This window comes from Crotalus tigris, unplaced genomic scaffold, assembly GCF_016545835.1.
Source record: "Crotalus tigris isolate CLP2741 ecotype Arizona unplaced genomic scaffold, ASM1654583v1 scf7180000024347.1601321, whole genome shotgun sequence".
NCBI classification, from domain to species: Eukaryota; Metazoa; Chordata; class Lepidosauria; order Squamata; family Viperidae; genus Crotalus; species Crotalus tigris.
Genome location: NW_024100516.1, coordinates 1,196,879 through 1,214,518, shown reverse-complemented (window position 1 = coordinate 1,214,518; position 17,640 = coordinate 1,196,879). Strand labels below are relative to the sequence as shown.

At 43.7% G+C, this 17,640-nt stretch overlaps 1 protein-coding gene across 3 annotated transcripts in view; it reads left to right on the top strand.

The window, feature by feature from the left end:
• Positions 1 to 5,881: 5,881 nt before the first annotated feature.
• The window catches only part of RTEL1 (regulator of telomere elongation helicase 1), a 156,453-nt gene continuing 144,694 nt past the window's right edge, over positions 5,882 to 17,640 (top strand). The window contains exons 1-3 of one of the 3 annotated variants that reach the window (XM_039326933.1): positions 5,882 to 6,129; positions 8,275 to 8,389; positions 12,452 to 12,583. In XM_039326933.1, coding sequence (XP_039182867.1) covers positions 12,482 to 12,583 — 102 coding nt within the window. In that variant the 5' untranslated portion in view covers positions 5,882 to 6,129; positions 8,275 to 8,389; positions 12,452 to 12,481. The remainder of the gene's footprint in view (positions 6,130 to 8,274; positions 8,390 to 12,451; positions 12,584 to 17,640) is intronic. The other 2 variants (XM_039326931.1, XM_039326932.1) reach the window with 2 other exon arrangements.

Below are 17,640 nucleotides of genomic sequence, written 5' to 3'. Positions count from 1 at the left end.
TGGCTTTCCGAGAAGGGAGGAGAAAAGAGGGAGACGCATGTGCAAAAGGGGAGGGAGGGAGGGGGGAGGCTCAAAGGAAAGAAAGGAAGGAAGAAAAGAGAAGAGCGTCCAGATCGGAAGACCCAACTGGCTAGCCAGACTTGGCTTTGGAGAACCAAAAGCGTCCCAGTTTCTGGGGCAGATGTAGAGGCTCTGGACAAAAGCGACACACCCAAACATTGGGAGGTTTCCCCAATGCAGCCCTTCTCTTGTTCAGCACAGATAAAGAGAGGGACCAGCTACTCATTGGTTGTTCTTGGGAGGCTAAAAAGTGAAGAACGGTTGCAGGAATTGGGTATGTCTAGCTTAATGAAAAGAAGGACCAGGGGTGACATGATAGCAGTCTTCCAATATCTCAGGGGCTGCCCCAAAGAAGAGGGAGTCAAGCTATCCCCCAAAGCGCCTGAAGGCAGGACAAGAAGCAACGGATGGAAACTCACCAAGGAGAGAAGCAACCTGGAACTAAGGAGAAACTTCCTGACAGTTAGAACAATTAACCAGTGGAACAACCTGCCTCCAGAAACAGTAAATGCTCCAACACTGGAAGTTTTTAAGAAGATCTGGACAGACTTGAACACTGGGCACTATCTAACAAAATGAAATTCAAGGGTGAAAAAAGCAAAGTTCTACATTTAGGCAAGAAAATGCACAGGTATAGTATAGGGGGTACCTTGCTTAAGAGTAGTAACTGTGAGAGGGACCTCGGAGTCCTAGTGGACAATCACTTAAATATGAGCCAGCCGTGTGCTGCAGCTGCCAAAAACGCCAACACAGTGCTAGGCTGCATTAACAGAGGGATAGAATCAAGATCATGCTAAGTATTAAGACCACTCTACAATGCCTTAGTAAGGCCACACTTGGAATACTGCATCCAGTTTTGGTCACCGTGCTGTAAAAAAGATGTTGAGACTCTAGAAAGAGTACAGAGAAGAGCAACAAAGAGGATTAGGGGACTGGAGGCTAAAGCATATAAGGAATGGCTGCTGGAATTGGGTATGTCTAGTTTAACGAAGAGAAGGATAAGGGGGGACATGATAGCAGTCTTCCACTATCTCAAGCTATCCCCCAAAGCACCTGAAGGCAGGACAAAAAGCAACGGATGGAAACTAATCAAGGAGAGAAGCAACCTAAAACTAAGGAGAAACTTCCTGACAGTGAGAACAATTAACCAGTGGAACAACTTGCCTCCAGAAGCAGTAAATGCTCCAACACTGGAAGTTTTTAAGAAGAGACTGGACAGCCATTTGTCTGAAATGGTGTAGGGCAGTGGTTCTCAACCTGTGGGTCGCGACCCCATTTGGGGTCAAACGACCATTTCACAGGGGTCGCCAAACAACACGATCCGCCATTTTTTCCGCCATTTTTTCCCCCTTTTCCTTAGCTGTGCTACTCCCTCTTATTCTATTGGCTTTCGAAAGCCAATAGAATAGACTCTCTTGAACAGAGTCTAATTCTATTGGCTTTCAAAAGCCAATAGGAATTGTCCAGGACTGTCTCTGCCCTGCTGAGCCCACCAAAAGCCCCAGTCTGCAAAGGGTGCTGCAAGGGGAAGAGTCTGCAGAGCTTCCCTCCCTGTTGAGCAACTAAAAAGTAAGTAAAAGAGGGCCGGGGGTGGGAGGTGGGAGGCCGGTGGGTGCAGGGAGGGTTGCTGGCACGCATGGGGCCCGGCAGGTGCCTTACCTGCCTTGGGCTGGGCCAGCTGGTGGCCCAGCCGGTGGTGGCCCTGCGCCGCCACTGCCGCGGCCGCCCGGGAGCGTCCGGGCCTGCCTGCTGCCGCCCCTTATCGGCTATGCCTCAGCCGGCGCAGGGGGCGGCACTGCGCATGCGCGGCGCGCCACGCATGCGCGGCACATGCTTATGACCGGGGTCGCCAGTATAAAAAGGTTGAGAACCACTGGTGTAGGGTTTCCTGCATGAGCAGGGGGTTGGACTAGATGACCTCCAAGGTCCCTTCCAACATTATTATTATGGATCATCGCACAGTCAGCCAGATGTTCAGACTGGATTTGGCATTTTGTCTACCTATCGAGTCCTTACCCAGGACCTAGGATAGGCAGATGTGGATGTTTGATGGTATTACAGGTATCGTCGCAGGATGGAAGCAGTTCCTAATAAGGCCGCCTTTTGCAATTGACTAATAGCGAATTTGTCAATGCCAATGGTGTTCAAGTGGTGCTCCAGTTGTTTTGGGATTGCACCCAAGGCGCCTATTACTATTGGTACTACCCTTGCTTGCTTTTGCCATAGTCTTTCTATTTCTATTTGTAGGTCTTTGTATTTTGTGATCTTCTCCAGTTCTTTCTCTTCTATTCTGCTATCTCCAGGCACTGCCACGTCCACTATCCAGACTTTTTTGTCTTTCTTATCGACAATTGTTAAGTCTGGGGTGTTATTTTGCAGGTGCTTGTCTGTTTGAATTCTGAAGTCCCAGAGCAGTTTAATTTTATCATTTTCTATGACTTTCTCTATTTTATGATCCCACCAGTTTTTGCTTACAGGCAAGTGATATTTTTTGCAGATCTTCCAATGCACCATTGTTGCTACTTTGTCATGCCGCTGCTTGATTATTATTATTATTATTATTATTATTATTATTATTATTATTATTATTATTATTATTATTATTATTATTTATGGATCATCGCACAATCAGCCAGATGTTCAGACTGGATTTGGCATTTTGTCTACCTATCGAGTCCTTACCCAGGACCTAGGATAGGCAGATGTGGATGTTTGATGGTATTACAAATACTGTTGCAGGATGGAAGCAGTTCCTAGTAAGGCCGTCTTTTGCAATTGACTAATAGCGAATTTGTCAATGCCAATGGTGTTCAAGTGGTGCTCCAGTTGTTTTGGGATTGCACCCAAGGCATCTATTACTATTGGTACTATCCTTGCTTGATTTTGCCACAGTCTTTCTATTTCTATTTGTAGGTCTTTGTATTTTGTGATCTTCTCCAGTTCTTTCTCTTCTATTCTGCTGTCTCCAGGCACTGCCACATCCACTATCCAGACTTTTTTGTCTTTCTTATCGACAATTGTTAAGTCTGGGGTGTTATGTTGCAGGTGCTTGTCTGTTTGAATTCTGAAGTCCCAGAGCAGTTTAATTTTATCATTTTCTATGACTTTCTCTATTTTATGATCCCACCAGTTTTTGCTTACAGGCAAATGATATTTTTTGCAGATCTTCCAATGCACCATTGTTGCTACTTTGTCATGCCGCTGCTTGTAGTCAGTCTGTGCAATCTTCTTGCAACAGCTTACCAGGTGGTCCACTGTTTCTTCAGCTTCTTTGCATAGGCGGCACTTACTGTCTGTTGCTGTCTTCTCAATTTTGACTTTATTATTTATTATTATTATTATTACTACTATTACTACTATTATTATTATTATTATTATTATTATTATTATTATTATTATTATTATTATTATTATACTTTTTGCAGCCATTAACCAGCACTAATGCAACAGGGATGAAAAAGAACTAAAAATCGCCATCCCCCCCCCCCGGTGTCAGAACTTAAGCTAGGAACCAAATGCCACTTCTGCGAAGATCCAAAGCTGGTCGATGCTTCCTTGCCCAAAAGAGCATCAAGCCGATGAGGGGGGAAAGCCAGCATCCCCCCACTCCTTAGCAGGAACCCAGCTGTGCAAATGGTGGCTTCATTAATAAGCCTTTCGCCCCGCTCCTCCGAGGGGAGAAGGCTTTCAGAGCGGCTTAAGTTCAATCGATGCAAAAAAACAAAAAAGCTTTCTCTTTGCAGCTTTGCAATCTGAAAGATTTCTTTTTTTAAAAAAAAAAAAAGGAAGGAAGGAAGGAAGGAAGGAAGGAAGGAAGGAAGGAAGGAAGGAAGGAAGGAAGGAAGGAAGGAAGGAAAAAAAATGCAAAGTAAGGAACATTTTTAAAGTGAATCGCCATTCTCATATCAAGCAATAAACTCCCTGGCCTCGGTTAAAAAAAAAAAAAAATCTGGTTATTCAGCAAGACCATGGCTTGACCTTAACTTTCCCACTGACTTCTCCGGCCTAATTAAATGACAGCTGAGGGGCAGACAAGCGATGGCCTTTCTACCTCTGGATCCTCCACGCGTAGGAGGTCCAATTCTCTCGTTTGGCAGTCTGGCAAAGTCCCTCTTAGCCTGCCTGGCCATTTTGCTTTGGCTCATCAGTACCTCACTGACCTTGGCTGACCTTGAAAAAAAAGGGGGGGGACTGCTTGGATGGGGCACCACCAGGGAATCCCAAGGCCGCGGGTTGGACTGAGAAGCCAAAAGGCCATCTTGGCAAGCTGTGGCGAGATCTTTCGGGGCTGCTGTCAAGCAAGCCACACACCGCGGTTTTAGGAATGAAGTCGGACTTAGGGAAATGGGTCCTCCATTTGTTTCATTGTCTTTGTTGAGTCTTCGAGTCAACGGTGAATGAATACAGCACATTCTGTAATTCCAACAGCCCTTTATTTAAGGTAGTTCTCTCTCGTTCACAGTTCTGAGGCTCGCAGGCCTCTCTGACTCGTTTAATAGCATCCCTGGGCAAAAAGGTAACATTCTGGCGCGCCTTGTGCATGCGCGTGAAGCTGGCGCCACTCAGTCTGGTCCCGGGCAGCTTGCAACTGCCCGGGACCATTGCAACGTCCCGAGCCTGCCTTTGCAGGCTCAGGACACAACAGTCTTGATCTCCGTTTGGAGAAATTGCCATTCAGCACCCGCATTTGGCACTTGACAAACGCCCACTCTATTCTTTAAAGAAACATGCTGTAAGGTTTTCCACTTAGCCTCACAATTGCCCCAGCGTTACTCAGGAATTTAAAAGAGCCAAAGAAAGCCCTGAGCCGAGGTTTCAACAAAGATTACAACTTTATTTGGATCAAAGCAGAGAGGGGCTGCCTGATTCCTCTTCGTGGTTGGTAGAGGAATGAAGGCAAGCAAGCAGAAAAGAGGTCTTCCACCTTTTATACCTTTCCAGAACAAAAAGATCAGGTCTTGGTACCAGGCATAAGATGGCACAAAAAAACAATTCTTAGATGATGACTCATACACAGCAACCCAGGCTCCATCCCTAACTCCTTTTTCCTCTCCCCTTACTGTGCTCTTTTCATATAAGCAATCAGCTATACCTAAAGCATGAAGCCCGTACTTTTCCAATATATATATATATATATATATATATATATATATATATATATATATATATATAGCATCTGATCAAGTAATTAACTACAAAATAACGATTACAAAATAACACTATAAGTCTCAATATAAAATGGTTACTATATCTAAAATAAATGCTAAAGTCAAACTTAAACATACTAAAATCATAAGCACAATAAAATCCCTTCAATATAAACAAGCAAACGCCTAGAAATGTCCGGATTTAACAGTATAAATCGAAAGATTGTAATGAATTTTACTAAGTAAAGAATAGATTAGACTAGACTAGATTAGACTAGAATAGAATAGATTAGAATAGGAATAGAAAAGAAAATATGGAATGGAATGGGAGAATAGAATAGAATAGAATAGAATAGAATAGAATAGAATAGAATAGAATAGAATAGAATAGACATATTGTAGAATAGAATAGAATAGAATAGAATAGAATAGAATAGAATAGAATAGAATAGAATAGAATAGACATATTGTAGAATAGAATAGAATAGAATAGACAGATTGTAGAATACAATAGAATAGAAAAAAATAGAAAAGAATAGAATAGACATATTGTAGAATAGAATAGAATAGAATAGACAGATTGTAGAATAGAATAGAATAGAAAAGAAAAGAATAGAATAGAATAGACAGATTGTAGAATAGAATAGAATAGAATAGAATAGAAAATAATAGAATAGACAGATTGTAGAATAGAATAGAATAGAATAGAATAGAATAGAATAGAATAGAATAGAATAGAATAGACAGATTGTAGAACAGAACAGAACAGAACAGAATAGAATAGAATTCCATTTCCTTAGCAACAATGCAGATAATTTCCCGCCCCCTCTTCTGGAATGATTTCCTGGATCTCCTGATGGCTGGATCTCCTGATGGCCTCCCATCCACCCTGACCTGGCTTGCTATTTGAAAATCAGTCAAGGTAAGCTAGGTATTGAATAGAAGGAAAAATATATACAGAAAGTCCTTGACTTACAACTATTTTTTTTTTTTAGTAACCATTCTAAGTTACAATGGCACTGAAAAAAGTCACTTATGACCATTATTCACACAACGCTTGCATCCTCCCCATGGTCATGTAATCAAAATTCAGGCACTTGGCAACTGTCTCATACTTATGACGGTTGCAGCGTCCCAGGGTCACGTGATCCCCTTTTGCGACCTTCTGACAAGCCAGATTCACTTAACAACCGGGCTACTCACTTAACGACTGCAGTGATTCACTTAACATCACTAGAGGTTTTTAGGAAGAGACTGGCTTAAGATTCGTAGATGGCTGAAAAAGATCACGAAAATACAGATAGAATTTAAACCGGAATTGTTTTTGCTAGGAATAGTAGGATTTAACTATGGTAAGAATGACTATTTAATACTACATGTATTAACAGCTGCAAGAATAGTATTTGCCCAATTTGGGAAAAATGAAAATCTACCATCTGACCAGGCTATAATTTTGAAAATTGTGGACTGTGCAGAAATGGATAGATTAACTTTGGAGATGAAGGAGAAAGAAGATTCAATTTATTTCAAAACTTGGGAAAATTTTTATCAATGGTTAGAAATACGCTAGAATACGATCAGAACTTAAAATTGAATTGAATTTTAAAATTGAATAGAATAAATGATAGACTCTTGATAAAGTGTTATTTCTTAGATTAATAATACCTTTATTATTAGTGATTTTAAATATTAATGGTGATGACTAGAATTTGGTGATATGTTATTAAGTATGAATATTTATTTAGAGGAATTTTACTTACCGTTCTAATTTTAGTTATGTGATTATAGTTAACTTTATCTTTATAATTCCTTAGTATTATACAAATTATGTTTACTTAATATTTAGATCCGGACGGTAGCTTGTTTGTTAAGACTTGGGATTATTATGGGGGTTACCCCATTATTGTACCTACCCTTTTCCTACCCCAAATTCCTATTCCCACTCCCCTCATACCCGTGTTGATCCTATCTTTTCCTTACCTATATAAAACCTAATAATATATATATATATAATATATATATATATATTAAAAAAGAAGAGACTTGACAGTCACTTGTCTGAGATGACATAGATTCTCCTGCTTGAGCAGGAGGCTGGACTAGAAGATCTCCAGGGTCCCTTCCAGCTCTATTGTATTATAACAACTATGACAGGAAAGGTTGTAAAATGGGGCAAACTCACTTAACAGCTGTCTCACTTAGCAATGGAAATTGGGAGCTCCGTTGCAGTCGTAAGTCAAGGACTATCTCTATACTGAACATCCAGATTCAGCATAGTTTCCTTCCATACAGCATTAATCTTGTGAACTTCTGTTATATATTCAAGATGGACAGTATTTAATATTTATTTGTTATGTATATGTAGGGGGGGTGGGTGTATACCAGGGGTAGGCAACTTTGGCTTTTATGATTCGTGGACTTCAACTCCCAGAATTCCTGAACCAGCGTGGCTGGCTCAGGAATTCTGGGAGTTGAAGTCCATGAGTCATAAAAGAGCCAAGTTTGCCTACCCCTGGTCTATACATATGTTATATATAGTATGTTTAGGTGTGTGTCATGTATGTGTTTCACTTTGAGAGCGGGCAACTCAATTTCATTTTTGAGGTGTGCCGTTGTGCCCACAGTAAAAAAAAAAATGACAATAAAGGTTATCTTATCTATCTTATCTTATCCTGATCCCATCCTTCCTACTGGGACTCTCTCCGGCTGTAGTGATGGACTACATGTCCCATTACTTCCATCTGGAAAGCGCAAAGACCCCCCTCGGATACCGCCGGGACCCTTGATTCCTGCTCAGACTAGCCTAGCACGGGTCCTCGGACTACAAACTCCCGCCATTTAGCCCAGTTAGGTCCCCGGCTAGGAACCATGGGGTTTGTAGTCCGGGCGAGAAGCACCTTTGAGTCTAACAGGCAGTGGGGGGGGGGGAGAGAGAGAGAGAGAGAGAGAGAGAGAGGATGGCTTCACCATGGAAACGGGCGGGGGGGGAAAAAGAGAGGGTTACCCGGGCAACGAGAAACCCTCGCGAGACCTTTGTGTTTGTTTGTTTTTTCCCCTCCCTCCGGAGCCGCTCGAGGCGTGAAGCGCGCGCACAGGCGCGAGCCGCCCGGCCAATGAGACGGCGAGGCCGCGGCCACGTGACGCGGCGCGCGGGGTCTGCGAACCGGAGCGCTCCAGCCGAGGTGCGTGAGGGGAGCTGGCGGTTGGGCCGCCCGACTTGAGGCTCTCCCGGGCCGGCCTGGGGCCTTTTTTTGCCCCGCACCCGAGTAGAAAGTCGGGAGGCCGATATCCCTGGGTCCCGTCATGCCGGGAAGGGGGAACCCGCCGGGCCCCCTCAGAATGTGGGGTGGCACGGATGGTGGGGGGGGGGTTGACGCCTGCTTTTTTTTTCACCCAGGCCGCTGAGGGCCTCCTGTGGGACTTAACCCCGATGAGCCTCTGAGACGATTTGGGGTGTTGTTGTTTTTTTAAATGAAGATGCGTCTTTGTTTTGTAAATTGCTCAGGCCTTGGGGGGGGGAGGGAGGGGCTGCAGACCTGTTGATAATCTGGAAGGAAAGCGAATACCTGAGCGAGCCAGCAGGCCTTCCCCGCTTAGAGGAAGATATTTGTAAATCGGGGTTGAAAGGAGAGGCCCTTGGCGCTCTCTGAGCTGGGTTGTTGTCTTGCAGATGTTTCATGACCCAACTAGGTTACATAATCAGTGCTAGGAGGGAGGGTGGGGTTTGGAGGAGTAGGAGGAGGACTGTGGAGTCCTTGGTGTTCACTGAGCCTGGTGGTTTTCCTGCAGATGTTTCATGACCCAGCTAGGTAACATCAGTGCTAGAAAGGAAGAGGAGAATGACTGTGGGGTCCTTGGTGCTCTCTGAGCTGGGTTTTCTTGCAGATGTTTCATGACCCAACTAGGTTACATAATCAGTGCTAGGAGGGAGGGTGGGGTTTGGAGGAGGGAGGAGGACTGTGGGGTCCTTGGTGTTCTCTGAGCGTGGTGGTTTTCTTGCAGATGTTTCATGACCCAGCTAGATAACATCATCAGTGCTGTAAGGGAGGGAGATTTTCAGAGTGAAGAAATCAGAATGGGAGGAGGAGGACTGGGGGGGGGGTCCTTGGTGCTCTCTGAGCTTCGCGGTTTTCTTGCAGACATTTCATGATCCAACTAGTTAATATCATCAGAGTTAGTAGGGAGTTGTGGAGTGGAGGAGGAGGAGGGTGGGGGTCTGTAGGGTCCTTGGTGCTTTCTGAGCTTGGTGGTTTTCTTGCAAACGTTTCAGTACCCAACTAGGGAACATCATCAGAGTTAGAAGGGAATGGGGTATGTGGAATGGAGGAGAAGAATAAAGGGAAGAGGAGAAGAAGGGAGGAGGAGGAGGGAGGGAGGAGGAGGACTGTGGGATCCTTGGTGCCCTCTGAGCTTGGTGGTTTTCTTGCAGATGTTTCATGACCCAACTAGGTAACATCAGTACTAGAAGGGAGTGGGATTTGTGGAGTGGAGGAAAAAAGGGTGGGAGGGGGAGGGTGGGGGTCTGTAGGGTCCTTGGTGCTTTCTGAGCTTGGTGGTTTTCTTGCAAACATTTCAGTACCCAACTAGGGAACATCATCAGAGTTAGAAGGAAATGGGGTATGTGGAGTGGAGGAGAAGAAGAAGGGGAGAGGGAGGAGGACTCGGGGGTCCTTGGTGCCCTCTGAGCTTGGTGGTTTTTTTGCGGATGTTTCATGACCCAGCTAGGTAACATCATCACTGCTAGAAGGGAGTGAGGTTTTCAGAGTGAAGAAATCAGAATGGGAGAAGGAGGAGGAGGACTGTGGGGTCCTTGGTGTATTCTGAGCTTGGTGGTTTCCCTGAGACGTTTCATGACCCAGCTAGATAGTGTCGTCAGTGCTAGAAGGCAGTGAAGGAGAAGGAGGAAGGGGGGTGCAGGAGGAAGAAGAAAAGGACTGAGGTCCTTGATGCTCCCTGAGCTTGGTTATTTTCTTGCAGACGTTTCATTACCCCAACTAGGTTACATCATCAGTGCTAAAATGGAGTGGATTTTGCGGAATGGAGGACAACAAGGACTATGGAGTCCTTGCAGATGTTTCATTGCCCAAAGAGGGAACATCTTCAGTGCACTGACGATGGTCGCCAAGAAATCGAGCAAGCTCTGAGAGCATCAAGAACCCCACAGTTCCACCCTGAGCTACAAATATTCTGTTCTGTCTGTAATGACACTGAATTTCCCCTATTTCACAAGGGGGAAATTGCAGCAGAGATTTGTTAATGGACATTTTATATATACAAGTTCTTTTTTTTTTTTTAAAGAGACCCAATGGGGACAATAATATGTTCTCCTGAATATCTAATGCAGTGGTTCTCAACCTTTTTAATGCCACGACCCCCAACCGGTCGTAAGTCAAGAACTACTCAACCAGTCATAAGTCGAGGACTACTCAACTGGTGCAGCACCGTTTGCAGAATGGGACTTTTGGCGGGCTCAGCAGGGCAGAGACAGCCTGGACAATTCCTATTGGCTTTGGAAAGCCAATAGAATTAGACTCTGTTCAAGAGAGTCTATTCTATTGGCTTTCAAAAGCCAATAGAATAAAAGGGAGTAGCACAGCTAAGGAAAAGGGGAAAAATGATGGACTGCATTGTTTGGCGACCCCCGTGAAATGGTCGTTCGACCCCAAATGGGGTCCCGACCCACAGGTTGAGAACCACTGATCTAATGGAATTATTCATAGAGGAGAAAAGAAGAGTAAGTAAGAAGTAAAGCTGTTACCCTGCAGAACGCTCACAAGTGGCTTCTCCCATCTGTTCCTAAAGGGGAAATTGTCCAAAAGATAGATCTAAAATAAGTTCACACATCAGGGAATGGCTTACAGAAGACAACATTTTTAAAACTTAAAGTTTTCCCTGTGATTAATTAGTTTTCTTTAAACTTGCATCCCAACTTTATCAAGGAGTTGAAGATGGCTTACTTAAATAAATCCCTTTATTTCTGCAATTATAGTTTTAATGGAATAGGTCAGTGGTGGCAAACCTATGGCACAGGTGCCAGAGGCGGCACTCAGAGCCCTCTCTGTGGGCACGTGCGCCGTCGCCCCAGTCCTAGGCCTTCAGCTGGGTTTTATAAAACCTTTTTGCTTTAGGCCTCTGCTGCTGTGTGCAAAAAAAAAAAAAAAAAGTTCCATCAAGCAGTCAATTTCAACTTGCGGGGAAAAAAAATCTTGCAAAGTTGGAATTGATTGATTGAACTTTTTAGTCCCACCCAGTCTGCTGTTACCACCACAGCCACGCCCAGCCAATGGGCCACACCCACCCGGCATCTGACGATGCATAAGTGGGTTTTGGGTTGCAATTTGGGCACTCGGTCTCTAAAAGGTTCGCCATCACTGGAATAGGTTGAGTTGGGAGAATGGTTGGGTCAAAGTCAACCAAAGAGACTGTGACTGATAGTGAATTGCGACAGGTTTTCTCTAGTCTTGATCCGACACATTAATTACAATCTTACATTCACTGGGATTCCTAAATTTATTTAATCAAATTGATAATGGCTGCCCATCTCACACAAGATGACTCTGGGCAGTGCACAACAAAACCAACCATAATTATTGAATATAAAAACTAATTAAAGCAATAAAATAACTAATTAAAACCAAGATTGTGAGAGGATTAAGATTTCATGCGTAGTTATAATTTGGCTGTAACAAATCAAAATAAATACGAAATTTGTCTTCAAGCATTCCATCATTTATTTAAAGGCAATAAATCCTGTTTCTAGTTAAAAAATAAGCCTATTGTATTGTTATGAAGATTTCATTGGCTTCTAATACCTATTATCTGACTGATCCAATACTGCAAAATGTCTTAGTATTGTTAGTAGCTGACCTTGCATTAACAAGGGGAGGATGAGATACAGCCATTTTTTTTACAGATCAACCCACACAGTAAAATTGGGGTTTTAATTGCTTGCTCTTTCTATAATATTCTGAACCTATTTAAAAGTAGAGTTTGCAGCGATCTTGGTAGAGAACTAGAAATATGTAGTTAGTTCACCATGACTGAATGGGTCAAATGTAGTGGATTTTTTAAACCACGGAGATTTTAAAGGACATTTCTTTTGTGGTGAGATAGAGGGATAAACAAACTTAATACCTAAATAAAATTAAATAAAAAAGGAAATCTCACTGCTGAAGTAGAATTAGCGAGATTATGAACCGTCTTGTTGATATTTAGTACTAATGGAACAATATTCCTGATTTTAGGTTTTGTGATCCTGAGATGCTAGACGAAATATGCCCACAATAAAACTGAATGGCATTACTATTGACTTTCCATTTCCACCCTACAAATGTCAGGAGGAATATATGTCCAAAGTGCTTGAGTGCCTGCATAAGGTAAGCATTTGAGGAAATCCTAAGTAAAGCATAATTCAGCCTGCATGTATATCAAATGAAAGAAACTTTGAGGCATACATGGGACTGCCTTTGAAGCTTCAAGTGATCAAAACGTTTCTGTTTTAGCAATGTTGCATCCATACTATGATAGCTGTGTGGATTTGCTTAAGGTCCAATTCAAAATGCTGCTTATTACCATTCTAGAGCCTTACAGCCTCCAGGCATCAGACAGGACAGCAGCAGCAGCATCATCATTTAGTCTCGCTCGGTCATTCAGCAGCGAGACACTGGTGAAATGAGCACAGCAGTGCCTGCATTTTCTGTGTTGCATGAAAAAAACACATCTTCCAACCCCTGATCTAGTATATCAGGAGCAGAGAGGTACAGTTGAGTATCAATAAAGGAGACTTTGAAATAGTCCTTGGTGCTCTCTGAACTTGCTTGTTTTCTTGCAGACATTTTATTATCCAAACTAAGTAACATCATCAGTGCTAGTAAGGAGTAGGATTTGCGTTCAGGTTATATTCTGGTGTCCCTGTTGCTGGGGGTGTTCTTAAGAGATTCTTGGTTTGGGCTCTTTACTCTTGGCTTCTTTGATAGTTTCTTGACTGGGGTATTGTTTACTTCTTGATTGTTGATCTGATATTAAACTTGGGGTTCATCTATGCTCATCTGGGTGTTGATTGCTGGTGGAGAGGTGCTTTGGTCTTTTTGTTCCCTTTTTGGTTAGTTGATTGTCTCTTTTACATAATCCGTAGATATTGTTTATGTCCATGTGTCTTTTGATGGCTAATTTGTCACAGTGCCAAGCTTCTAGAAATCCCCTAGCATTTTTGGACTGTAGTTGGGAGTTGGGACATCCTAGGACAGTGGTGGCGAACCTATGGCACGTGTGCCAGAAGCGGCACTCAGAGTCCTCTCTGTGGGCACGCGCGCCATGCCCCGGAGATGGCAACCGTCCCTCTTCAACCAGCTGCCCACTAACTCGCCAAGGTCCCATGTGGCCGGATGCATCCCAGCACCCATGCGCTCGCTGGCCTCTGTGTGCAGGGGCTGATGGTGTCAGGCAGTCACTGCCCCATCCCCTGCCTCACCTTGCCCTGTGACAATGGCACCCCCGCCTTGCCTCACCCCAAAGGATGAGCCTCCTGCCTACCGCCCCATCTGCCAGAGACTCCCTGGATCTCCCCCAACCCTGCCCCGCCCCCACAGACGTCCCTCCCCATGAGCAACATTGAGGTGATCATGCCCATCTTGGCACACCCACCCAATCTGCCATGATCACCACAGCCACGCCCACCTGGCTCCCGGCGATAAATAAGTGGGTTTTGGGTTGCAGTTTGGGCACTTGGTCTCTAAAAGGTTCGCCATCACTGCCCTAGGAGGATGATTTGAGTCTTCCTTTGTTTTTATGGTTTGTAGTTTTATTATGGTGAGCTGCCCAAAGTCAGATGATAAGGGCAGCCGTGCGTATCTAATAAACAGATCTTTTTATCTGACAATGAAGATGACTTAAAGGCCCTCATCACGGACATAAAACTGCAAGAGAAAGATCCAGGTTAGTGCTACATATTAAAAAGGTCAAGGTTATTTCAGTCGGAGTGCTTTGAGTGGCTTCATAATATTTCATGCCAAATCTGACACGGCTGGTTGTAAAAAAAATTATTGATTGATTAATCCATAAAATCTATGTATCATTTGCTAGATTTAGATGTCTTGAAAATAAGCTTAGAGGACTTAGTTTTGAGGGGTCATATATAGCAGGGATCCCCAACCCCCGGGCTGCAGGCCACTACCAGGCCTTGAGCCTTTTGGAACTGGGGCCATGGAAGTGGTGGGCGAGCATGCGCGCAGGTGCATGTTTCCCCACTTGCACAAGTAGCGAGCGAGGACATGTGCGCACACTCCATTTGTGTGCGAAGCTATCCCTCCCCCCACCCCTCTGGCCTGCAAAGCCGAAAAGGTTGGAGAACTTTGACATATAGAACTGCTTTGAAAACATTGCAGACATAATAAATACGCTCTTCTAACTCAAAGATGAAATTGGCTTAGTTAACTCTGTTGACATACAATTTTTTTGGATTCTGCATATATTTTTACCCTATGCAGAACAGGTGCATTTGGAACATATGAAACCTGCTTAGCATTTTCTGGAAAGAAGCTCTTGTTTCAGTCCTTTCTCTTTATCAGTGCCCGTCATGTTTACATGAGATCTGGAAATAAGAGAAGTGGGTAGGTGGGTTCTCTTTTCTTGATGAAGGAAAAGAAACACTTAAGAAGCCCTTCTGTTCCTGCAATCTGTTCCTAAATTTTTAATAAGTCAGAAAAATACATTCTGCGCCTGCTTAATGCCGCAAGGTAATTTTGGGGGGGGGGCGTACTTTGCTCATGGACTGTTTTGTAAATATTATCAGGAGACCTAGCATCATTTTGAAATTTGATTTGCAGAAGGATACCTCGGCCTTGCTATTGTGATGATATTGGTCTTACTACTGGTAGGAGGGTGCTGGCCTTCCTAGGTGCCCCCGTACAAAAGCTTGCGTAATTTAAAATACCTTTGATTGATTTGTTTGCTTCTTACGGCTATTGACTGAAAAAATGGATTTTTATTCTATCAGGCAAAGAGTTCAATGTAGATTGTATCCCATGATTATGTAAGCAGAATACAAATGAATTTTGCTGCTGTTGGCAGTATTTCTCTAGGGATAATAAACAGTCTCTTGAACAGTATAGAGCCAGTAATTGGGCCAAGGGTGGGCACTTTTTTTTTTTTAAAACGGTTAGGGGTCACATTTCTTTCTGAAAACCATCTCCATGGTTGCATAGGGCATGGCCAATAATGTTACAGTGTCCCTGAATGTCAGGTGGGTTAGTGGTAAGGAATGGGGACCACATTCTTTCAGGATTTTTCTGCAGATAGCAGAAAGCTATCATTTTCTCTCTTAAGTGTGCACACACATACACACATACCCAGGTTGGTCTCATCCACCTCTCTGAGACTCTCAGAGCCATACAATGGTTACTAAAGTGAAGACTGTACAGGGAGTCCTCGTGTCAACGCTGCTAACTTTGGATGTTCTTGCTTTGACAACATACGGAGATGCAGCCTTTTTCTTTCTTATGCTTTACTCTTAGAATTAGATGATACTGGGGGAGGAGGAGGAATGTGATGGGAGTTAGGCATAACAATATTGTAATAGGGTGTGAACTCAGAGCTTTTTGAAATAAGAGATGATAAGAAATGGCGGGTTAGAGAACAGAACTCATCAAATTTGCAGACGACACCAAGCTGGCAGGAATAGCCAACACTCCAGAAGACAGGCTGAGGATACAGGAGGACCTGGACAGACTTGAACGCTGGGCGCTACCTAACAACATGAAATTCAGTGGTGAAAAAAGGAAGGTTCTACATTTAAGCTAGAAAAACCAAATGTACAGGTATAGTATAGGGGGTACCTTGCTCAATAGTAGTAACTGTGAGAGGGACCTTGGAGTCCTAGTGGACAATCACTTAATTTTGAGCCAGCAGTGTGTTGCAGCTGCCAAAAAAAGCCAACACACTGCTAGGCTGCATTAACAGAGGGATAGAATCAAGATCACCTGAAGTATTAATACCACTTTACAAGGCCTTGGTAAGGCCACACGTGGAATCCTGCATCCAGTTTTGGTCACCATGATGTAAAAAAGATGTTGAGACTCTAGAAAGAGCGCAGAGAAGAGCAACAAAGATGATTAGGGGACTGGAGGCTAAAACATATAAGGAATAGTTGCTGGAATTGGGTATGTCTAGTTTAATGAAGAGAAGGATGAGGGGGGACATGATAGCAGCCTTCCAGTATCTATGGGGCTGCCCCAAAAAAGAGGGAGTCAAGCTTTTCTCCAAAGGGCCTGAAGGCAAGACAAGAAGCAACGGATGGAAACTCACCAAGGAGAGAAGCAACCTGGAACTAAGGAGAAACTTCCTGACAGTGAGATCGATTAACCAGTGGAACAACCCGCCTCCAGAAGCGGTGAATGCTCCAACACTGGAAGTTTTTAAGAAGAGACTGGACAGCCATTTGTCCAAAATGGTATAGAGTTTCCTGCCTGAGCAGGGGGTTGGACTAGATGACCTCCAAGGTCCCTTCCAACTTTATATTATGATTATGATTATTAAAAAGCCTGCATTTCAAACTAATTGGAGAATGTGATTTGGACTGTTAATTAGAGAAGGGAATTGTGTTTGAAACTGTATGCTCAGGGGAGGGGAATCCAGATTTTGGCTTAATGTCATGGTTCCGACAGATGAAACTCTTCAAAGAACTTCGAGGCCATTGTTTACCTTAAAGCAGTGGTTCTCAACCTGTGGGTCGGGACCCCATTTGGGGTCGAACGACCATTTCACGGGGGTCGCCAAACCACGCTGTCCGCCATTTTTTTCCCTTTTCCCTAGCTGTCCTACTCCCTCTTATTGGTGGCCACACCCATTTGGGGGTCACCACAACATGGGGAACTGTATTATGGGATCACGGCATTAGAAAGGTTGAGAACCACTGCCTTAAAGAATCTTTATGGTAAACAATGCCTTGAAGTTCTTTGAAGTTCTTTCATCTGTCGGGACCATGACACCTCGACTTAACAACCCTTCACTGTTCAAAGTTACAATGGCCTTGAAAACAGTGACTTAGGACCCACCTTCGTACTTACGACCATTTCAGTATTCCTACCTTCGTACTTAACGACCATTTCAGTATTATGGCGATTGCAGCGTCCCAGAGATCTCGTGATCGCCATTTCTAACCTTCCCAGCTCGTTTCCGACAAGCAGAGTCAGTGGGGAAAATTGGATTCATTTAACAACCATGTGATTTTTGGGCCAGTCACCCAGTACCATGTGATTCACTTAATAACTCTAGTGATCCCCTTAATGTCATGGTTCCGACAGATGAAACTTCAAAAAACTTTGAGGCATTGTTTACATTAAAGAATCTTTATTGGAGTAGCATAGCTTCAGCACTAACATAGTTGAAGCCAAAATCTGAATTCCCCTCCCCTGAGCACATAGTATGAAAGCACAAT